This window comes from Drosophila miranda, chromosome XR, assembly GCF_003369915.1.
Source record: "Drosophila miranda strain MSH22 chromosome XR, D.miranda_PacBio2.1, whole genome shotgun sequence".
NCBI classification, from domain to species: Eukaryota; Metazoa; Arthropoda; class Insecta; order Diptera; family Drosophilidae; genus Drosophila; species Drosophila miranda.
The window spans coordinates 13,320,547-13,341,906 of NC_046674.1; the positions used below are offsets into that span (position 1 = coordinate 13,320,547).

At 44.3% G+C, this 21,360-nt stretch overlaps 7 protein-coding genes across 8 annotated transcripts; 3 read left to right on the top strand and 4 right to left on the bottom strand.

The window, feature by feature from the left end:
• Positions 1-4,019: 4,019 nt before the first annotated feature.
• LOC108153760 (proton-coupled amino acid transporter-like protein CG1139) lies at positions 4,020-6,269 on the bottom strand. The gene is made up of 9 exons (XM_017283898.2): positions 6,064-6,269; positions 5,698-5,835; positions 5,485-5,635; positions 5,304-5,425; positions 5,024-5,250; positions 4,827-4,957; positions 4,581-4,759; positions 4,339-4,514; positions 4,020-4,276 (listed from the first exon to the last, which is right to left on the bottom strand). The coding sequence occupies exons 1-9, from the start codon at positions 6,066-6,068 to the stop codon at positions 4,035-4,037; spliced, it is 1,371 nt and encodes a 456-aa protein (XP_017139387.1). The 5' UTR covers positions 6,069-6,269; the 3' UTR covers positions 4,020-4,034.
• Positions 6,270-8,142: 1,873 nt separating this feature from the next.
• LOC108151742 lies at positions 8,143-11,890 on the top strand. Of its 2 annotated transcripts, none has more exons than XM_017280563.2 (3): positions 8,143-8,647; positions 11,090-11,398; positions 11,457-11,890. In XM_017280563.2, exons 1-3 carry the CDS (start codon positions 8,630-8,632, stop codon positions 11,775-11,777), a joined length of 648 nt encoding a protein of 215 aa, XP_017136052.1. In that variant the 5' UTR covers positions 8,143-8,629; the 3' UTR covers positions 11,778-11,890. The 2 variants fall into 2 exon arrangements, with proteins under 2 accessions (XP_017136052.1, XP_017136053.1); XM_017280564.2 differs by lacking the exon at positions 8,143-8,647 and adding an exon at positions 10,509-10,532.
• LOC108151741 (succinyl-CoA:3-ketoacid-coenzyme A transferase, mitochondrial) lies at positions 11,803-14,382 on the bottom strand. Its single transcript, XM_017280560.2, has 4 exons — positions 14,215-14,382; positions 13,328-13,526; positions 12,292-13,268; positions 11,803-12,236 (listed from the first exon to the last, which is right to left on the bottom strand). Exons 1-4 carry the CDS (start codon positions 14,272-14,274, stop codon positions 11,922-11,924), a joined length of 1,551 nt encoding a protein of 516 aa, XP_017136049.1. The 5' UTR covers positions 14,275-14,382; the 3' UTR covers positions 11,803-11,921.
• A 126-nt stretch (positions 14,383-14,508) lies between these two features.
• LOC108151744 lies at positions 14,509-15,880 on the top strand. Its single transcript, XM_017280566.2, has 2 exons — positions 14,509-14,739; positions 14,811-15,880. Exons 1-2 carry the CDS (start codon positions 14,571-14,573, stop codon positions 14,996-14,998), a joined length of 357 nt encoding a protein of 118 aa, XP_017136055.1. The 5' UTR covers positions 14,509-14,570; the 3' UTR covers positions 14,999-15,880.
• Positions 15,881-16,251: 371 nt separating this feature from the next.
• On the top strand, positions 16,252-17,293 carry LOC108151743. The gene is made up of 3 exons (XM_017280565.2): positions 16,252-16,642; positions 16,700-16,908; positions 16,970-17,293. Exons 1-3 carry the CDS (start codon positions 16,449-16,451, stop codon positions 17,143-17,145), a joined length of 579 nt encoding a protein of 192 aa, XP_017136054.1. The 5' UTR covers positions 16,252-16,448; the 3' UTR covers positions 17,146-17,293.
• On the bottom strand, positions 17,189-20,586 carry LOC108151740 (protein suppressor of underreplication). Its single transcript, XM_017280558.2, has 4 exons — positions 20,240-20,586; positions 19,971-20,170; positions 19,720-19,898; positions 17,189-19,658 (listed from the first exon to the last, which is right to left on the bottom strand). The coding sequence occupies exons 1-4, from the start codon at positions 20,565-20,567 to the stop codon at positions 17,408-17,410; spliced, it is 2,958 nt and encodes a 985-aa protein (XP_017136047.1). The 5' UTR covers positions 20,568-20,586; the 3' UTR covers positions 17,189-17,407.
• LOC108151745 lies at positions 20,558-20,955 on the bottom strand. Its single transcript, XM_017280567.2, has one exon. It carries the CDS (start codon positions 20,777-20,779, stop codon positions 20,582-20,584), a length of 198 nt encoding a protein of 65 aa, XP_017136056.1. The 5' UTR covers positions 20,780-20,955; the 3' UTR covers positions 20,558-20,581.
• Positions 20,956-21,360: the final 405 nt, after the last annotated feature.

Below are 21,360 nucleotides of genomic sequence, written 5' to 3' on the forward strand. Positions count from 1 at the left end.
AACACCTTATCTCTTTCAGCTACTCTGCCCCTTGACCCTCACTGTGACCCTCCCTCTCAGCCGCTGTGCTCCCTTAACCCTCTACTGCGCTGCTGTCCTGCCTTAACCCTCTCTACTCTCTACTCTCTACTCTACGCTCTCCTTATTATAGTTTCATGTATTCAAAGCATAAATCACATGAGAACCCGTTGAGACACGTCGTCATCCATCCATTCCTTCCTTCATTCGTTCGTTGGTTTGCTTCTTTCATTCATTCATTCACTCGTTCATTCGTTCGTTATTTATTCATAGCAAATGTTGCTACTCAATGTGGCACCACACTCACTGTCCTCTTTAGGTGCTGATGGTTGCATGAAAATGTACAAAATGTTTTTGGGCTTAAATAAATACGTAACAAACCTCAGTGCAAAAACCGAAGCGTAAAGCCCCGGCCGCAGTAACAATGCGTCGCTTGTCGCTGTTTTTGCCTCCTGCAGCCACTCCCCATGCGCCCCTTGCAGCCACAAACAGAACCCTCTACCCTCTACTCTCTCTTTCTCTCTTGCCATCATCTAACAAGCATCCAAAGCCCCTCCATCCCACCACATCTTGTTGTTGTTTCTAGAGGTACGGGTACGGGTACGGGTACGGGTACGTGTGTGTTTAGCGTAGCGTAAAATAAATCATTTTGCTGCGGTAAACACACAAACACACACAGAGAGAAAGAGAGAGAGAGATGGAGCGAATCATAGAGATTCTCGAAGAGAACGACAGGGGTAGAGGGGAGGGGAGAGAGAGATTTTGCGATTGCATGCTACAAATTGCCAGCAGAAATCTCTCTTCTGTTCTTCCCTGTTAAGCCCCCAAAAAATTAGTTGAATGAATAAAAATGAGTCATTTGTGCACAAGAGCCAAATTAAGCAGTGGAAATCAGTGGGTGAAACTTCACACAGGAGACTGGCAAATGGGTGTATCTGTGTGTGCGATAAGCCGGCTTAGCCAGGCTCTCAATTTCGACTGAAAAATGTGGCGGGAAAGGCTCCAGATTATATGGAAAATTAACTAAATAAAGATAGGCGGCAACATAGGAGGTTAACAAAAAATATTCAGAGGAAACTCCACTTCTTTTTCCTTTTTTTTTTGGTGTGTGATATGTGATGAAAATGAGCCACAACTAGTGGTAGATGAAAGGTTTATTTGTGAAGTTTAAGAGCAAAAATAAGGTTGCCACAAAACTTTTGGCAAATTTCTGTGCAAGTCAGTTGAAATTTCTGTGTACATTTTCAAGGGAATTTATAATAGAAAACTTTGAAGAGCTACTAAAAATATGCAAAACTTGTGGCAGATGGAAACTATACAAAAACTGAAAACTTTGAATATATTAAAACAGATGAAGATATGCTACGGGAATGGTTACAAACTTGTTTAGAAATCTCTGAAGCATACAAATACAGATAAATAGCTTTAAGGATCTGGAAGTATTCGGAATACAGGCATATGTAATCTTTCTCAAATGTAGAGAAAGGGATACTTTCCGGTTTATGTGTATGTGTTCAAGGGCTTTTACAGATATACAAATAATAGTAGGCAAATGAATCTCTCTCCTCTTTATAACCTTTTTTAATTCACATATAATACACACTATTTTATCCGAAAAAAACCCAAAACAAAACAGCTGCCGAGTCAAGCGGAAAACCAGAAACAAACCAGCAAAACCCAAACCACAGAAAATAATTTATTCCAACTGAAAACACATCGACAATTAAACAGTATTTAAGCTACAAAAAAAACTAAAAAAAATTGACTACAAAAACTACACAAAATTAAACCCGAAAATAAAGCAAATAAAGCACCTTCAATAAAGGAGTTTATAATCCAGCAGAGAATCGTTAAAAAATGCAAAAAAAAAAGAAGAAAAATCTATCCAAAAGTGGGATACAATTATGAGGGAAATGTTAAGTTTAAAATGAAAGAGAAATATAATAAATACTCGTAGAATTACTGCACGTTTTCCCTGCAGCCACATGGATGATGAAATTACTCCATTTGATGAGCGGGAAATTTATTCATGACATTCCCTAATTAACTTTTACGCACTCGGAGTGGACTGAATAGCGATACCAGTCGATCCATGGCCATGTGTTCCGTGGACATGGCTCCTACCTGTGGAAGGACCTCGAATTGTGCGTAATTCAATTGCCCTAAGCCCCTAAGGGGGGGGGGGGGCGGACTGGTTCCGGAATCAACTGACCGGAAGCACTAAAAGCTGCCTGGCTGCCTGCACAAATATAATTAAAATCGTCCTGGTCCTGGTCCTGCTCCAGCTCCAGCTCCACCTCGCACCGCCAGGCACCAGGCACCATGCACCAGTGGAAAAAATATATAAATAAAAGCGTAGCACAAGAGTAAAACTTGTCATTTAATTTGCCTCGATGCTGGTCAAAGCGTAGCGATTTCTGAGGCAAATTGATGAAGGGTGACTAAAAGCTGGAGAAATTCAAGATGGAAACTGGAACTCAGGCGAATCCATGGAACACTTCCTCACGGCGTTGCCTTTGGCTTCAGCTTCAGCTTTGGCTTCAGCTTTGGCTTTGGCTCCTCATTCGAGGGTCCTGAAAGTTTTTGGTTTCGATTTCTCTTCCTCCTGAGGAGGAGAAGTTTCCGCGAAGCTTCACTGAATTTTTCCTCTTTTCTAGTACTCCAATTGTGCACCCAATTTCTAGCTTTTTTCACCATTTTGATGTACCTTTTGCCCCTTTACCTCCTCTAACCTTTTCTTTGCCCTTTTGGCCAACCTTTTCCGGAATCTCCTCTTTGTATCTCCCGTTCCTCTGTGGCTGGGTCCCATTTTGTTGTTGCCAATTTCAAATAGTGCACGAATGTTGTGTTATTTCCGTCAAAAGAGTAATTAAACGTACAAAGCAAACGACATTTCAACACATTCCTGGACTGGAGAGCGGGCAAATTGGAGCCAGCAGACAAAAGCGAGGGTTGCCACAGAAATTTGATCGAAATTTATCTACCGTATAACTCGTTGAATCAGACAAAATTAACTTAAATTCAATGATATGTAGTAAATGGTATATGCATCCTTCATTTAAAGATACGTACGTTTCTCCAGACAAAGTTTTTAATAGGATTTAGTGATGATCCTCTCTATCCTCTTCCCATCCCCATTCCTTCAAAACTGCTGAGCTTCACCTCGCTCTGACATACCGGCATTTGTCCATTTGGCTTCATTGCCGGCTTCTTAGGGGCCCGGCGGTCATTGTGGCTCAGTCCGGCTCTCTGTGGCCTTCACAGAAGACAGCAACATCAGGCAGAAACAGGGGGGGGAAATGAGGTGAACAACGGGGTGGGTGGGGTCGCTGCTGTAACTAAGGGTTGGAGTGGAAGGTGTGTGAAGGTAGGAGGTAGAAGCCAGGCAGCCAGAAGGCAGAAAGGTTGTCAGTAACCTCCTGAGCGCAAAACATTGTAAATAAAATGCAAGAGGATTCTGGAGGGGGACTCGAGCAGAGATGCAACAGTAGGGGGGGGCGCAAAGGTGTGGCAGTAGGGGGAGGAGGTACACTGCATCCAAGAGGCAGAGGGGATGTCCGAGAGTCGTGTGTCTGGCTTGCTGACCTGCGGCGCTTTTGTGTTAATTGCGGTTGCATTTAATTACAGTTCGTTGCAACGTGGCCCCCTCTCCCTCTCCCTTTCGCACACACACACACACACTCCCACTGTCTCACCTTTTCGTACCCCTCTGATTCCACATGCACATTCCCTTCTTGCACTTGCAGGACCTCTGCTAAGCTTTTAATTAAAATTAAAAATATTTGGTCTGCTTTGGCTGCTTGACTCTTGACTCTGGCCATGTTTGATATGTTGGCCATAAACCAACTTGCTACATTTCTGTGTGTTTGTGTGTGATTGCTTAAGATTATGTGTTTGTGTGTGTGCAACAATATTTACCCAAGAAAAACACAGTCCGAACCCTTACCCAAGGGCCCCCGGTTACACGGTTACACGGCTACCACAGCCACAGCTCAATCAAATTTGTGTGTCCACCTTTATTTGTACACCGCAATGATCTCCAAAATGCTCACATAGGTGCCCACAACCCCACCAAAGGCCCCAAAACATAGCAAAAGTATATTAATGATTAGCTTTATGCGTAGCGGGCCATAGCCATGCTCGTACTGGACGCAGATCTGCAGCAATGCCGGGAAGATGAGGCCCAGGATGGACAGACAAAAGGAGCCCACCAGCGACAGGAAGACCGAAAGATCTGGGATGGCAATGGCACAGGCAACTGCAGGAGGGAAAACAGATACATAGTTACCTCTCAAGAAAGCACCAGTCGGAAGAACTTACATGTCAGCAGTACAATGATAGCCCTGAAGATCAGTTCGTACAGTGAGTGCCTTTTGGTGTTCTTGATTCTTGTGCTCACGTACTTGCCCCACAGTATGTGGGCGGTGACATAGCCCTGCAGTGCATACGATATCCAAGTGGTAATAGCAAAGAAGATCTTCACCACCTGAGCGGGTCTGAGAATGCACACAGAAATACAGATAAAGCATGGATGACAACGATATATCACAAAGAAAACTCACATATCCCACTGTGGAATATTAAGGGTTATGCTACCGAGGGCCTCATCGCCATATTTCCAATAGCCAAAGAATCCCAAGAGTACATACAGACCTAGGACAATGGACATGCCCCCATTCATGATGCCACAAGGCTTCACAAAGTCCCCAGGCGTGTCCATGTTCTCCTCAATTGCGAGGATCTATTGGAAGAAGAAAACTATTGATAGAATATGAATATATACATAGTGTTGTAGATATAGAACCGACCACTCCCACAGCCTCCAGAGCGAACAACACAGTGCCGAAGAAGGTGGGAAGTTCTGTGTAGGACACAAAGGCGTCACGTTCACTCAACGGTGGCAAATCCTCAAAGATGTAATACAAAATGATACCGAAACCTAATCAGATATGGAAAGGGATATATCGGAAGGGTAAATGGATGAGCAATTCCTTTGGAGACTCACCCACAAGCAGGAGCAAATTGGCGGCACTGGAAAAGGGAGCCAACACCTGCAGATTCTTGATGCTGTAGATCAACAGGAGGGGCACAATCAACAGGCACATATGAAGACGGACATCCCACACCACGAGATACTCATCCACCAGCTGCTTAATGCTCTCGGCGATGAAGACCACATAGACACAACAGATGCCAAAGTGATAGAAGGCCAGAAAACCATCCACAAAGGGTCTGAAACAAATCAAATTAGAGGAAGGATTTCCTGAGCGAAGGAACACACATACATGGAAATGGGAGCGAGACAACGAAGCCATGGTGGACCCTGTTTAAGGCCCAAATTCATGGCCTCCGAGAAGCTGACATACGGCACCTTCTGACGCTTGCATAGGATATACATGCAGCTGATCTGCAGGGGAATATATACAGATATTAGAAAAGTCTTACCTCCACGAAGGGCTTACCCACCAAAATATGCAGACAATAGAGCGCCAGAAGCCCAATGATCAAAGTGAGGATAGTTCCATTCGCATAACCCGCATGGGAAAAGGCACTGGGCATGGCCAGGACCCCAGTGCCCACAGAGGCCTTCAGGAAATGGGCAAAAGTCTGCCAGTTCCTAAGGAAAGATAATGTTTTGGCTAACCTCTGGAATATCCCATGGAAAAACACTCTACTTACGTTGTCGGATTCTTCACATTCCGATTCAGATGCGGATCGTAATCATCGCTGCTGACATTCGAGGGTTTTGTTGGCCCAGTTGATTCCCCATTTGTTGTCGTGGGGTATATGATGGCCACAGTTTTTATAGTATCAGTCCTATCAAAAGAGCAATCAGAACATGTTTGTGAAGCGATTTGATTGATTGATAAGTGTTTTGCAATCCCCACAATAACAATCGTCAATCAATAAACCGTCATGAGAGGGTTCTCTAGATAAAAAACTCCCCAAACCATTAAGATATATAAACGAATTATATGGGATTTTGATCGAGAGCAGTGTCTTGTCATTTCAGTTAGCTAAGAGTTTATAATGATGATGACTCACTGCATCCTGATAGATAGGGGCCCGAAGGTAGCGAACGAGTATTTGATAAAGCTACTATTTGAGCTCAGTCGTATAAATCTTTTATCACACGGCGATAAAACCTCTGAAAAGACAACAGGTACATATATGGTACAGTGCGATTGCGATTTCCTGCTTGGGAAAAGAGGGAGAGATCTTCTTCAAACGAGAACCGAGTGCTGGGCCGACCGGGCGGATACTAAATTTTGGATCCCCGTCGAAGCCGCTCAAGACCTCTCGTTCACGAAAAACATGTTGATAATCTTAAAAAGATAATTACGGCTATACGATAATAAGCAAGATCAGAAACGTTTAAGAACGGGTATATAGGGGAAGAGAACGTAGCCAAAACGATATGGAATATATGGCAAAATACTATGTGCACTTTGTGTTAAAAGAATATTTGGGAGAACCAAAAAGCAAACAAAAGTAAACCAGAATGAAAGCCTCAACCAGTTTTTGGCTCGTTTTTGAACCCCCGCCAGAAGTTCAACAATAATTAATTAACAAATACGTTTCGGCTTATTTTTATTTTGATTTTTGTGATGTTTATTTGAAGAGAGAGATCTTTGAAAAAAGCTTCTGCAGGGACAACCACCATTAAGCTTTGCTCGTAGTCGGGCCTCACGCCAATATCGTTGCTATTTTCGCTGTTGCCAAATCAGCTATTTTCACAACCGCAAAAGGAACTACAAAAAACAAAACTTGAGGTTTACGAAAAAACAACTATTTATAAAAGAGGCTCCAGCTAAATTACCCTGGTGTTCATTTTATTTGAATGCATCAATAAGTCATATATTTTGTTGTCTTTTTTAATCAAGATTTCGTTTTGTTGCATAAAAAAAGTGTTGCCTCTTCTTAAATATTTTTTTAAATTCTTATTTTTTCTTTTAAAAAGCTGGCAGCACTGCACTCCAAAAGCTTCGAAAAAAGCTCTAAGGTGTTGCGTTTTGATGGCTTCTGTACTTTATAAAATCTTGTCCCCACAAAAAGCTGGCGTGCAGGGTGACCGTTTACAGTATTTTTAATACTTTTCGGTAATTTTTTAGGTCAAAATTAAATCGATGGTATGTTTACGGTACATCGGTATTTTTTGTCAATATCATCAATAATCGGAATATCAAAATTGAGGAATATGTATAATAAAACTTCAGTTCGTCAGGATATTTACGGTATATTTTTCAAATTGGACGGTATATTTTGGTATATTTCTGAGGGTCGGACGGTATATTTTAACGATAAGTCGGCTGTCACTAGTGTTGCCATTTTAGCTTATTTTAAGCTAGATTTGGCTTATTTTAAAACCAAATAGCTTGAAATGCTTATAGCTTGAAATCTAGCTTATTTAAAAGTTAATTTAGCTTATTTTGGCTTAAAATAATTGGTACAAACAAATTTATGTTATTTGATTTTTTGTAATATTTGTTAATTTGTAGCGAGAAAACTGATAAAAATCATATTTCTTGTTCATATTTTGGTATATCATCCAATTTTGTGTAGAAATGTATAGTCATTTTTCGTCGATAAATTTTAGTCATACTACAGTATTGATTGCACATTTACATAAGAGAAAATGCCGAAAATGTGTCTTATAATCAAAATCAAATTTCCACAATTTCTGGTTAAATTTTGAAGAATTTAAGGAGTGTACGCAATGTGCTAACTGACCCCACAAAATCGTACAGCTGCTTTTATAATGCAAAAATTGGGTTCAAGTTGTGCGAATTACGGCAGCATGCTGTCGCTAAAAAACGTCCAATGCAAACATGGCACAAACTAACAAAATACCTTTGATTAAAAAGTCCTCAAGAAACAGAGGAGCAGGAGGCTGCGGTTTGTTTGTACTTTGCTGAGCACTCGACCATAGCATAATGAAGTGGAAAAAATCATGTCATTACTTAAATAATAAAATAAAAATAATAAAAGTATATCGACAAAATTAAAGTATCCTTGATTTTGATGTGTTTTTATGTTTTAAGCTTTTTTTTTAATTGTTTAGCTTTTTATAGCTTATTTTTTTCTTCAATTTAGCTTATGGTGACTCTCAAAATCTGGCAGCACTGGCTGTCACTGGTGTATAGCTTGCGTGCGTGTGTGGTGTAAAAATTGCGGTCCCAACGAAAATTGAAAATAAGCCAACAATTTACAACGAAAACGACAAGTGAATGCCTTAAATTTTTTGCTAGTGTTTTATGCTAATTAATTGCTACTCTGCGAAAGCCCTAACCAGATCAGAAGGTCGCCAGATACCCTCACGTACACCCGTAACCAAAACAAATGTGAAAATAACAGCAAGAACAGCAACGAGACGCCATTAACCGGTTTCAAAATTTTCCACAACAAATTAAGTTTTCCCCTGTTTGCCTTTGCATAAATTTCCAGTGAAGTGCACATCCACAGGCACATCTATACAATATTTACGTATATGTGTTGTCTTGCGGTAATACCATAAAGGCCTAAAAGCTAAAGACAAACAAAAATAAAGCCACTTGCAAACATAACTGTGAAAAAGAGCTTTGGTGTCAGGCCACCGTACACACACACAGCCATGGGATATTCCATTAAGGTGAGTGAAAAAGAGCAGGATGGGACTATCTCTATGAGAGTGAGTGCGCGAGGAGGCTGTCTGGCATACATATACATATTTCGGATGGGACGTGGATGATCTTCATCTTCTTCATCTCTCAGAGTCAGAGTCAGTCGTGCAAACGTGTTTTCCTACTTTTTAGTTTTAAAGAAAGGAAGGGGTATAGAGTAAAAGCTATTCCGTTTGTAAATACGCCTAAAATGAATCTAAAACTGAACCCAAAACCCCATTAAAAGCCCCAGACAAAACCGAAAATAAAAAGCAATCTCAGTTAATTACACTCCTATGCTTGTATTCCCGTACTAAACCAACTGTGACTCCCAGCAAAAATAACTATTATAATACTAGACAAAGCTATAATATATGTATAGTGTACCGCCGTAGATTATCAAATGTAGATTGATTGAGTGCCACCGACACTGACTGGCCTTGTTTGTTTTTTCATTTCCATTTCCATTTGGCTTATCTGTCATTACAGTCTTTTTTGTCTATCGGCCAAAAGGCTTTACATTCATGTTGATAGAAAAGGTGTCCTTATATTGCACATAGTATGTATGTACATATCTCAAGTGTGAGTACCCCTTAACAGGTGTACTCCAATCAATAGAACTACCGTTTGCTCTGTAGGGGACAGCCTGGGCCTCTCTTTCTCTATCTCTCTGAAGTGGGTGTCTATCGTGCCGCCCATATGCTACCCGTCCATTGCTTTCTATCTCCACATTTGATTTCCACACACACGAATACTTTTTTTGCGTTGCACTTGAGAAAACCTTAATTATTTTTTTAGTTTTTTTAAGTTTTTTTTTTTGATTAGATCATTTTATTCCACCAAGATCGACAGAGGATGATTGGATTAAGGCTATAAAGTTGCAAATTTGCATGTAGATTGAGGGTAATTAGTCTCTATTAACAAATATTTTGTGAGTACTAAGGTGGAATTTTAGTTACTCTTTAAATGAGTATTTTCCATTAAAGCTCTTTGAAAGGGATTCCTGTATTTCAGTCCAATATTGGAAATTTCCGCCTAGGAACCCACCCATTTTTGCAGCTACAATAAATCTGTGTTCCCAAAAGCAAGGCGCCCCTTCTATGTATCTTGATAACCAGTTTCTATCCCCGAAAACTTTCACTCAACCAAAGATCAACGTACTATGTATGCCTGAAATATCTTGCTATACTTGAAATACTTCTAAGGAACTGTTTGCTATCCCGGTAATCCATTCATTGTTATTCCCATAGATCAGTTCGCTCGCTTACAAGACTCTTTATTCATTCCAGACGTTTAATCTTAAATCTGATTAAATTCCAGTTTCATTTTCCTATCAAACACATCGGATTCCATGCCAAAGCCTCCACTCCCCATGCCCGTACGTGTATATAGTGTATGTTATTCTTTAGATCAATTTGTATTATTTTTATTACGATCAAATCGCATTTGGCACGCAAACCAGTTAGCTCCCTCCAGCGCCTCCTCCTCCTCCTCATTGCTTATGCAACCCATAATTTATTAGTTCCACAAAAGGCGGCAGAGAGACAGACAGAGAGAACATTGTAATTGCATGGGCAATTTACAATTTTCTGCTGTCCCCGTAGTGGGGTCTTAATTGCACGTTAATAGGCGTATCTTCTGGTGCTGCCTGGCCTGTCGGGGCAGAGATAAGTAAGTACTGAACTGGTGGGTCTTGGCAGCCGCCGTCGTCGTCGTCTATAGCCGTCTGTAATGATAACCGCCGAACACAGACTGTCGAACACACAGACTGACAGAGGCCACTGATAAGACGCATACGATTATAAGGGTGTTCTGGCTTTATTCCGATTTCGGTTTTTATGCGTTCTGTTTAGTACAGCAGTAAGCATGCTGGTGGTAAGAGCAACCGATCAATAGAGTCACACTCCAGAGATCGAGACGTGGACCCGCACACACCTTTGTAGTACATTCACAAATCGAGTCGTGGGTACAGGCGCACCTTGTCAAAGCTCTCTCCCTCTCTCTCTGTATCTCTGTCTTATCAAAATAGATTTACGGAATCTATTTTGGGGTTTAATTTTATCATTATTTTTGTTAGTGTGTGCCAGATAACATTTAATAAACAACGAAAACATTGAAATACGGCGTGCAATGATGAAATCGAACTCTTTCATTGTCGCTCTTCCACAACGAAATTGGCATACCCTACTCTTAAAAGTTTGTTTTGATCTGTTGTGGTGGGCAACAAGTTCTTATCGTAGCATTCAGAAATACACAGTTACCCGAAAGGCAATCAACTTTCATGCTAGAGGAGTTCCATAAATCTGAATTGCTAATTTTTGATTGCTCTAACAAATAAATTCGCCTCGAGACTGGGATCACGCCACAAGAATGTGTTTGGTTTTTTGGCTCTCTTAATTTCCTCTCTTATCGAGCTCTCTTATCTTTTGCAGAATAGCGAAACCGGAGAGTTGGAGTACTTCTACACGGACTCGTCCCGTGTTACACAGCCCGCCTACGATGGAGAGACCGGAGAGCCCGTCCACGGCCAAATGAAGGTGCGCTATCGCAAGCATTACAATTTCCATGTTCCGAAGCACTGCCTCCGTGGCACCCTGTGCGACGAGATGGACGACCTAATGACGAACAAATATCAGGGGGATCTGGACATAACCGTGCAGCATGGTGCTCGCAAGGAGCCGAAGAAAACGACCCCAGGCTATGAGCGCGAGGACTACTGTCACATGGATGGTGTGAGCAGTGTATGTAGAAAAGATTCCTCTTTGTTGTTCCTTCCACTAATGGCACTTCCTTTCGCAGAATATCATCTTGGGTTACGAACGCCAGCATTATCTGCTTTTCCTGGTCCCGACACTTTTCTGCTACAACTTCTTCATTGGCGCCCTGATGGCATTGATTGAGATTTTCCTGCACATGATGTCGCACCACAAGAACGGCCTGACCATGCAGAAGACCCTGTACTTCCGCAGCCCCTTGCATGTGCTCTCCTCGCAGTTCTGCGCCATCTGTCGCACCGAGTCCGACAGCAAGTACAATCGCATCTTCGATATTCTGAACAAACAAATGCGCACCGCTCATCGCTCGGCCACACTCAAGAACATGGCCAAGGCCATGGGATAGTTCGATAGTTCGAAGAGACGCACTATTACACGGCATCGGAAAACTATATTTAATAACAGAAACGTTTATGTCACACGATCAACACAAAATAAATGCACTAAAATATCACTCAAGTACCTCAACCACTCGCCTCTAAAGCATTTCTTAAACCGGAATCTGTCCCATCGTCTTGACATTGGGCGAGACGGTAAACTTGGCCCCAGTGCAGGCGGTGATATCATCGACGGTATAGCCCTCGGCCACCTCGATCAGGGTGAGACCTACGCCCTTTTCCACCTGGAAAACGGCCTTCTCTGAAATGATCAGATCAATGACACCCTTGCCGGTCAAAGGCAGTGAGCAGGTGTCCAAGATCTTGGGCGAACCATCGCGGGCATTGTGCTCCATCGTGATGATCACCTTGGTGCCGGGAGCAGCTACCAAGTCCATGGCGCCACCCATTCCCTTGACCAGTTTTCCCTGAAAAAATATATTTTTGAATAACAATGACCTGTGGGAACAATCGTTTGCTTACAGGAATCATCCAGTTGGCCAGATCACCCGTGGCGGAGACCTCCATTGCACCCAGAATGGTTATATCCACATGACCGCCACGTATCATAGCAAAGCTGTCATCGGAACCGAAGTAAGAAGCGCCGGGAACCACAGTAACACTCTCCTTTCCGGCATTAATCAGATCGGGATCCACTTTGTCCTTGGTGGGGAATGGACCCAGGCCCAGAATGCCATTCTCTGACTGCAGCAGCACGTTCATGCCCTTGGGTATGTAGTTGGAGGAGAGGACGGGCATGCCAATCCCCAGATTCACGTACATGCCATCACGGAACTCCAGGGCCACACGACGAGCGATGCGCTCGCGCAGTGCCTGTCCGGGACTAGCAGGAGCAGTGGGTTTGCTGGGATCCTGTGGCTCAGTGATTCTCAGGCGCTCCACGCGCTTGTTGTAGTCGGTGCCCTTGAAGATTCGTTTAACATAGATGCCGGGTATATGGATCTCATCGGGCGAGAGAGCTCCCACGGGCACCAGCTCCTCTACCTCGGCCACAGTTATCTTTGCGGCACGGCACATCGGTGCATTGAAGTTCCTGGCAGCCTTATTGAACACCAGATTGCCCAGGGGATCCGCCTTCTGGGCCTTGACAAAGGCAAAGTCAGCAAAGATCGACTCCTCCATGACGTAGTTGCGTCCGTTGAATTCCTTAACGGGTTTCGCTTCACTAGCAATCTCCACCTTGCCATCTTTCGAATACTTGACGGGTGCACCGCCCTCCTGCACCAAAGTGGCATAGCCAGTGGGCGTGTAGAAGGCGGGAATGCCAGCACCACCCGCACGGATCTTCTCCGCTAGCGTGCCCTGTGGCGTCAGCTCCATGGCCAGTTCACCGGCCAGATATTGACGCACCAGCTCCGTGTTCTCGCCCACATACGAGCCGATCAGTTTACTCAGCTGCTTCTGCTTGATCAGGACACCCAGACCGCAGTCATCCACACCTGAAAGGGAGAGGGGATAGGTATAAGACAGATCTACTACAGGTTGAAGCATCACCTACCTCCATTGTTGGACACTGCTGTGATGTTCTTGACGCCCTTCTGCTTCAGAGCAGCAATCATCTTCTCTGGAATGCCGCAGATGCCAAAGCCACCGAACAGAATCTTGGCTCCATCCTGGACATCCGCCACTGCATCGATGGCCGACTCGTAGATCTTGCCATTGGGCTTCTTTCCCGATGTGGAGTAGCACGCAATAAGCTAAAACGTACAGTTCGTAGGCGGATTTTAGCAGGGGATCTGGATCTGGGGTCCATTAGCATAGTGGTTGGTTTGCTCATGATTAGATGTCGTGTGGTTCGTGTGTGTGTGTGTGTGTGTGTGCCTTGTTTTTGCAAAATGTTACGCAAGTTTGCCTATTTATAGTGTTAAATACATGATTCCAGGGGGGTCGTCGGAGGCCGCGTGCCATCAAGTGGGCTGATCGCGTGGGTCTAGCAAATTAATGCTTATCAGGGGCAGGCCTTTTAAATCAAAATACAGTGAAAATTGCTATTGCGAACAGTTTTTATAGCAGTACGGAAACCCATAGCTGGACAAGTTTCATAATTATTCAATAAAAAGGTAATTTTTGTAGACTGATGATTCGAGAACTGCAAGAACACACTATCTGTCCATAGGATACTTTACTGTACCTGCATATGTCTCGGTTCCACATAATTGTTTTTGAGATTTTAAATTGCGCACCTGTTGCTTTTGTTTCTTTTTGAGCTGGAAACTGGTTTTCACCTGTTCATCACATGATTGTTGGCATAATTTCTCTTTAAAGAGGCGGCATAAAGATAAATGCCTTTATTTCAATCTAGATTATCTGTTTTCCAGTAGTAACATAACTATTCCTTGAACCAGAGAGGGTGGGGTGTGGGTGGCTGCGGCTGTGGCTGCTTACCTTGAAAGTGCCAGCATATTTGGCGCTCAGATTTCGGTTAACAACTAGTCTACAAAGCATTTTGTACTTAATTTATGTTAAAATATAAAACAAACAGATTAAAATATAATATAAAAAAAAACAGCGCGGAAAGAACGAACGAAAACACTTCGGACTTATCGATAAAATATATCGGATTTCAACATACATTTCTACACATTTGCTACATAATGGAAGGAAAAAGAGGGTGGGGCAACAGGCAGAACGGCCCATAACATGCAACGCATGCAAGGTAAAATCCACCCCGTTCGCTCAATATACCTTGAAGTCAATTTTGTTCATGCTTCTGTTCTCCGACGTTAAATCTATAATTAATCATGAATTTTCACCAAGCACTGGACCGTATTTTGCAAAAATTGCTTGATGACGAGGGTCAGTGCTCCAAGTACACAGAGGATGCTGTAGAAATCCAAAACCATGTGATTGAGAAGCTAAAGTTGGCAGACGATAATTTTCGTAAGGCATTTGATGGCCTAAGTCTTGGAGGTAGGTTATGGGGCTAGCGGAAACCTTTCTGAGTTTGGTAAGCCAAATGAGTATTCATTGCTTTCTTTTAGGGAGCTACTTGGATAGGGTGAAGTTGAATACTCCTGATGAATTTGATTTGCATATGAAGCTGAAATTTCCATTCCTAATCACCCCGACGAATAACGAGAAGGGATTCGTGTTCTTGCGTGCAAATGTCTACAAACATCCTATCGTAGACGGCAATTACATAAATCTAAAGAATCTTCAAGTTTGGTAAAGAAAAGCTTTCGATGAGGTGTTCAAATCAAATGTAAAAGTTCGTTGCAAGTCTGGAGAGGTATATGACGTAATGTACACGTCCAAGGGCTACGGATGTGCCCACACCATTGAAGCTGAGGGGAAGAAGCGGACCATATCGTTCGATTTTGTGCCAGCATTCGAGTTCGCTGGGACTGAGTGGCCGCTTTCCACTTACAGTAGTCACCATTATTTACGTTGTTTCCCATGTTTCGCTGTACCGCAACGGAAACCTGGATCAAGTGACGAGAAAATCTTTATAGTATGTGCCCCGCATTGGGAACGCGAGATAACGAAGAATTTGTGTAACTTCAAAAATGTGCTGCGCCTGATGAAGGGATTGCGCGACGCTCACAAGACCGATTTTCCCCATCTATCAAGCTATATGCTGAAAACTGTCTTGCTGCATCAACTGGAAAATGTTAGCTGGACAATGGATTTGCCAAACCTCTTTATTAAGATGTGGAACTGTTTGGTAGTTTGTCTACAAAATGGAAAACTGGAATTCTATTGGGCGGCAGGACATAACATTTTTGATCGTATGCAGCCTGACCAGCTCAAAAAATGTCGCGAATCAGCTGAGTACCTATTGGCGAAACTTCAGAAAATTAGATCAAGTGACTCCGGTCAAATGCTCGCTGAACTTTTCCAGGTGTAATAAGTTTTGTAATCAAGCTGATTTTTACTTATGTATTTTCTTCAATGGTAAATCTAGAATTAATCATGAGTTTTGCCCTAGAACGGCAGAAAATTTTCTATAAATTGTATGTTTTCATTTCCTATTTTTTATTGTAACGCTTTGAACAGACGAGCAAAAAAGTTCGTATTTTTCAAATAAATTCATATATTCACAGGAAATGCATGTGTTCTGTTTTTTTCAAGGAAAGTTGAGAGTACGGGTTCTAATGGTGCTTTTAGCATTTGAAAATCAGTTAATGGATACCCAGAATTGGCTAAGCAGAATTTGTAAGCTCAGCAAAAATGAAAATTATTGCTTACGAACATTTGCAGACTTAAAAAACGAGTACAGGCTTTCAGATCTTTTTCTTTTCGAACTTGAACATTGAAAAGAGATCTTTTCTTTTTCTATTCGCGAAATAGAGAGAGAGATAGTTAGAGAGTGTGCCCCCAAACTATATTAATACGAGGTGAGGCGTTCCCATTCTTCAAGTTCATGAACGCATTCAGCTCTGTGCCTTGAAACTGTCTCACCCCACATTAATATACTTTGGGGAGTCCGCAAATTACATTTGGCGTTCAACTCACAGATCTTTTGGCGCCTCTCATTCTGTTTTTGGCCTCCCATTTGCTTGGATCCGCGTCGCTCTGGCATCCATTAGACTCTCAGATTCTGCCGGACATTTGTTTATTTGATATTCACAGAATCAAAGATAAACATACACAGCAGAAACCACAGCCACAGCCACATCATGCATAGCGTCCGTCGGTGGAATATCAAGCGTTTCTCGCTGCTCCTCACCACCGCCCTATTGCTGTACGTCTTTGTGCTCTCCAGCGGTTATCAGAAATACCAGATCGAGGGCATTATCGGCAAGACGAGACCGGAAAAGGTCTGGGAGTATGTGGCCGACTTTAACAAAATGCGTCTGCTCAATCCTACAATGTGAGTATGCGTCAGCACCGACCCGTCCATCTATCATTCTATCTTCATTTCCTGCAGCATCAACTTCAAGATCCTCTCCGATCATGGCCACGCCCATGATTGGCGCTACACGGTGGAGTACACGGAGCGACTCTCCCACTGGCCCTACTGGCTGAACACGGCCACGGCCAAGTATGTGGTGACCAAAACGAAGCCAGGGATCACACCCGTGGCCTATGGCATTCAGTCGACTCACGAGACCTGCTTCTTCAGTGGCTTCTACTGCTGTGAGTGGATCCTTATTTTTGCTTGAGGAATTGTTTATTATTCCCCTTCTTTCCTCGGCAGTGCACTCATTGAGTGAGTTTAGCTTCAGTGCCTCCAATGAAGACACCTTGGCCCTGGAGCGGATCCAGTACCAGTGTCCACCGCTCCTGGGCAGCGTGTGTCGGCGGGAGCTGGAGTATCAGCGCCAGGCGGTCATGCACAATCTCACACACATATTCAGCAAACTGCGGATCTGAGGGCCCCATTCAGAAAACGTGAGGATAACACTTTTTAAGAAACTTGGAAGAAATGAAAATTTGTATTCCACTAAATTGGCTAGTTAATCGGCTCGCTTAATGTTTTACAGTTAACATTATACCATTTTGATATTTCTAGATAGGATTACATGCGAGAGAGTCTTAATTTCTGTGCGGGGGGATTCCCTGAATTCTGTTAACTTATGAATGCATTTTGATTGAATCGCCTCCGTCCTGCCTGACTCCACCTGTATAGACAGTGTCACTTGTACAGATCCAAACGCTTCCTTTTGGTTGGTCCTGCACTGCGTGCTGAGCGTGCCCGACAAGCTGCCTCGCTCGTCGACGGCGCCATGGGGGTGCTGGGTGCACTCAGGGACTCGGATATGGAGCTGTTCTGGGAGGAGACTCCAAAGGCGGCCCCAAACCAACGCGTCAACTTCGTAGACTGCGTGGACTTGCTGGCGGCTTTGGGAGATTTGCGCAACGTTTGCGTGGCAGATGTGCGATTGTTGCTGGTGCTCGACTTCTCTGGCCCCGAGCTAATCAGATAGTTAGTGATCTTGTTCGACTGCGTAGCGCGTTCCTGCTGGACAGGTGACACATCACCCGAGGAGTTGATGCGCAGGCGGCTGCCAAACTCCCCGTTGTTGGTAATCTCGAAGAAGTCATCCTCTACAAAAGAACGCCGCCGTTGGGCTATCATTTTCGGCGTGTTCTGCTGCTGCTCCAGCTGCAAGGGCTGTGTTCCATTCGGAAGGCTGGGTAGGACCCTCGGGCTGGATGTCACCGGCGGACGCGGCTCAAACATCTGCTCTAGGATGTCGAGGCAGGAGCGTTCGCGCTTCTTCTTGGCAGGTCCAACAACTGCCTTCGCATGCTGCTGCTGGAACTGCTTTACTTCAGACCCAAAGATCTTGAAGCCTTCGAACTCGAAGGGAGACGAGGGCTTCGGCGGCGGCTGCGCCAACGTCAGTTGAGAAATTTCTGAGCAGTTGCTAAAGATATCCGGGGATTTAATCGGGTTTCGCTGCTGCGAGAGCAGCAGTCCGAAGTGTGAGGAGCCACTTGTCGGTGTCTCCTGCTTCCGCTTCCGCTTCAGTGCCTTCGTGCGGCGGCTCTGCGTCGTGGATGAGCACGGCAGCGAGCTCTCATCGTGGGAGCTGCTAATGACCACAGTCTCCCGCCGCTGTGGGCTGGTCAGGGGAACGGACAGCACTTCCGAGTCGCTGAACAGTGTGAAGGTCGATGGTAGCATCAGGGGCGCCGGCTGGGGCGTGAAGGGTATGCGAAAGGCGGGCAGACCCAGAACATCCACGTTGTCCGGCAACTTTTGCCCGCACTGCATGTACTCAGATGACAAAGAGCTGCTGCTCACCACTTGGGGTGTGGGATCGATGGGTTTAATCTTCGAGTTCTTTACGGAAGGCGTTTCCTTTGATTTGGGTGCGGGTGGCTCTCTCTCCTGCGGTCCGTTGTTGGGTTGTCGTCCTCGTTTTCGCTTAGGTGCTTCTTCTGCAGCCTTGGGTGTTGTCCTGGTGTTGGATTTCTCTTCGATTGCTTTTTTGGCTGGACGACCACGACCTGGTCGCCTCTTGGGCGTTTCCGGCGGCACATCAATCTCTTGCTTCCCCCTCGATGTGGTTGTCCTTGGAGTTTGACTGGACTCCGCCTTAGGTCTCCTGGGCGTGGTCTTTCTGCAGTCTTCCAATCTGATTCTGTGCATCAAGTATTTGCTGTTCAGTTTCGCGTCTGCGGAGCGCGTCAGACGCTGCATTCCACGTGTCGTTGGACGTCTTATTGGTGATGATGGGCTCAAGACCTGACGGCGCTTGGCCGTTGGCTCTGTCTTGGGAGCCACCAGTGGCGGTGCTGCTCCGTTATTAGGTGGCGTGCTCTCACGCTGTTGCGCCGCCAAAGACATTCTCCTCAGCCGAACATTGACTTTTCTTGTCTTTTCGGTAGGCGATACAGCAGCAGCAGGAGTTGAGCGCGTTTTCTGCCTCGAACTATCTTCGTCCTCTGGCTCCGATTCGGTAAGTTCTGGCTGCTTGGCAGGAGGCTGGCGTTTGACGTATTTCCTCTTCGGTTTAATTGAAGGCGACTCCTTTGATTGCTTGCGCAAAGGCGGCGTGCTTGGGGAAGTAATGATCTCGCAATCATCGCTGGAGACGATCATAACTGCATTGTTCTCGAGAACGGGAGCATCTGATGGGAGCACCATCACTAGCTCATCTTCCGAGTCGGATGATTCAAAGAGCAAGGGCGGCATGATCACGGCTTCATTGCTATGCTCCGACAGTGGCTCAGCCCTCCCTGGATCTTCTATGGGATCTTCTGGATTGATCTCCACAGATGATGCCACTGTGGAGCAGACTTCCGAGGAACCACTGAGCGTGCTCTGACTGTTCCTAGAGGCCAGCCACAGATTCAGATTCGCCTTGTATTGCTCAAGCGGCACAAGGGGCAGGCACTGATCGAACTGGTGGCGGAAGCGACGCAGCCGAAAGTCCCTGTGACGACACATCTAATTACAAATTATATTTTTTAGGTGGGTTTAAATGGGCCGCTTACTTTATGTATTCACTTAGAAAACCCCGCTGTTTGTAGTACTCCTCGAGATCTATGCGCTTGCTGAACACTTCTTTGGGGTCTGGCAGGTGGAACTTGCGATCGAAACTATGAAAGTTTCTGTGCTGATGCTCTAGGCGTCCGCCCAGCCGCAACACATTGTATAGGAGCTTCACGTCAGACTGAGGAGGGAACAGAAAATGTCGACTAGATTGTGGTTCGATTCGAAACAACGTGGGTTTCGATTTCCTCACCGTTATGTCAACACTGGAGATAACAATGTTTACTTTGCCTTCGAAATGCTTCACCAGCATCGAGTTGCAGAAGTGGTTGTTCAATGAATGGCCGCGATTGTCCACAAAGACGTAGTCGAATTTAAGTTTGCTGAGATCCCCGATGCTGCGCAGATTGCTCCATTTGGCCAGATAAACGCTGTGCGGCGACTCGGTGGTGTCTGAAGCAGAGATTTCGAGAAGACTTAATACAATGAAACTCTTTACAGAAGATTGACAAAAAAAAATACCTTGGACACTCTGAATGGTGTAGACGGAGAGATCTGTGAGTGTGTTTAGGTGAAACTGCCAGCCCGCGATGAGCTGATCGTCGTTTTGCAGCACAATCAGCGTTTTCTTGGTGGGCTCCAGAGCACTGAGCAGGGCCGCCACGGAGGCCAACTTCCCCAGCCCACTCTCATCGTTGAGGATGCAAAACTCTCCCTTGGTGAGGCGTTCGTACAGGAATCTCACCGCATCGAGCTGGAAGCTCTTTAAATACTGCGTTACGTGGCTGGTTACGAGTGCCTTCTCCGAGAGCCGCAGTTCCGGTGTCTGCTCGGACACAAAGTGATACATGGCCACGGGGGCCGTTAGTGGTGAGCGTGATGGAGGGCCAGGTAGATGGCAACGAGTATGTAAAGCAGCTTCAGGTATGAGAAGATCACAAACATCGAGCAGGAGCCAATTATCATCTTCTTTGACGGTGGCGGGCCATCGAAATCGTTGTACTCGGGATTCAGTATATCCACCACGTTGTTGCCGGGGCTAAAATTGTAGAGGATCTGCATGTGAAAGGATATGCCGAAAGGAATGAATCCGTATCCGTATTTCCAGGTTTGATGCTCGAGCTAAGAATAGACAGCCATGAAAAAGGTGAGGTTTTGGGGGAAATATAATTTCTTGATCCAGTTTTTATTTAGCCATTCACACCGCTCGGCTTAAGTTGAGTTGGCAGGTCAGTCAGCTGGTTACATGCAAAATATTCAGCACTTTTTATGACCGGTACTTAAATACTTTTCGGTATTTTTTTAGGTTAAAATTTAGGTATATAATGGTATATTTTGATCCATGAAATTTTATTTTCAACGGTTTATAGAAATCCAAATTATTTAGAATAGGCCAATCAAGTAGAAAATAGATTCACTAATCGGATAAAATTATGTGGGCATGGCTAAATGTTCTAGATAGCTAGTAATATTCCACGGAATATCAAAAACGAGGAATATGCAAAATATAACTTGAATTCGTCAGTATATTAACGGTATAATTTTAAAATTAGACTGTATATTTTGGTATATTTCTGAGGGTCGGACGGTATATTTTAACGATAAATCCGCGGTCACACTGGTTGCCTGTTGTCCATACCCAC

Excerpts from the sequence above, each read along its gene's own strand:
- LOC108153760 (XM_017283898.2), bottom strand. Across the intron at positions 5,636-5,697 it reads AATGTGAAGAATCCGACAAC|GAACTGGCAGACTTTTGCCC; the intron begins GTAAGTAGAGTG and ends ATCTTTCCTTAG. Across the intron at positions 4,277-4,338 it reads TATCATTGTACTGCTGACAT|TTGCCTGTGCCATTGCCATC; the intron begins GTAAGTTCTTCC and ends TCCCTCCTGCAG.
- LOC108151742 (XM_017280563.2), top strand. Across the intron at positions 11,399-11,456 it reads ACATGGATGGTGTGAGCAGT|AATATCATCTTGGGTTACGA; the intron begins GTATGTAGAAAA and ends TTCCTTTCGCAG.
- LOC108151741 (XM_017280560.2), bottom strand. The coding sequence starts at position 14,274 with ATGCTTTGTAGACTAGTTGTTAACCGAAATCTGAGCGCCAAATATGCT. Across the intron at positions 13,527-14,214 it reads AATATGCTGGCACTTTCAAG|CTTATTGCGTGCTACTCCAC; the intron begins GTAAGCAGCCAC and ends TGTACGTTTTAG. Across the intron at positions 12,237-12,291 it reads TGGCCAACTGGATGATTCCT|GGAAAACTGGTCAAGGGAAT; the intron begins GTAAGCAAACGA and ends ATATTTTTTCAG.
- LOC108151744 (XM_017280566.2), top strand. The coding sequence starts at position 14,571 with ATGAATTTTCACCAAGCACTGGACCGTATTTTGCAAAAATTGCTTGAT. Across the intron at positions 14,740-14,810 it reads TGATGGCCTAAGTCTTGGAG|GGAGCTACTTGGATAGGGTG; the intron begins GTAGGTTATGGG and ends GCTTTCTTTTAG.
- LOC108151743 (XM_017280565.2), top strand. The coding sequence starts at position 16,449 with ATGCATAGCGTCCGTCGGTGGAATATCAAGCGTTTCTCGCTGCTCCTC. Across the intron at positions 16,643-16,699 it reads CGTCTGCTCAATCCTACAAT|CATCAACTTCAAGATCCTCT; the intron begins GTGAGTATGCGT and ends CATTTCCTGCAG. Across the intron at positions 16,909-16,969 it reads CTTCAGTGGCTTCTACTGCT|TGCACTCATTGAGTGAGTTT; the intron begins GTGAGTGGATCC and ends TTTCCTCGGCAG.
- LOC108151740 (XM_017280558.2), bottom strand. The coding sequence starts at position 20,567 with ATGTATCACTTTGTGTCCGAGCAGACACCGGAACTGCGGCTCTCGGAG. Across the intron at positions 19,899-19,970 it reads TCTCCAGTGTTGACATAACG|TCTGACGTGAAGCTCCTATA; the intron begins GTGAGGAAATCG and ends TTCCCTCCTCAG. Across the intron at positions 19,659-19,719 it reads TTTCTAAGTGAATACATAAA|GGACTTTCGGCTGCGTCGCT; the intron begins GTAAGCGGCCCA and ends GTGTCGTCACAG.
- LOC108151745 (XM_017280567.2), bottom strand. The coding sequence starts at position 20,779 with ATGCAGATCCTCTACAATTTTAGCCCCGGCAACAACGTGGTGGATATA.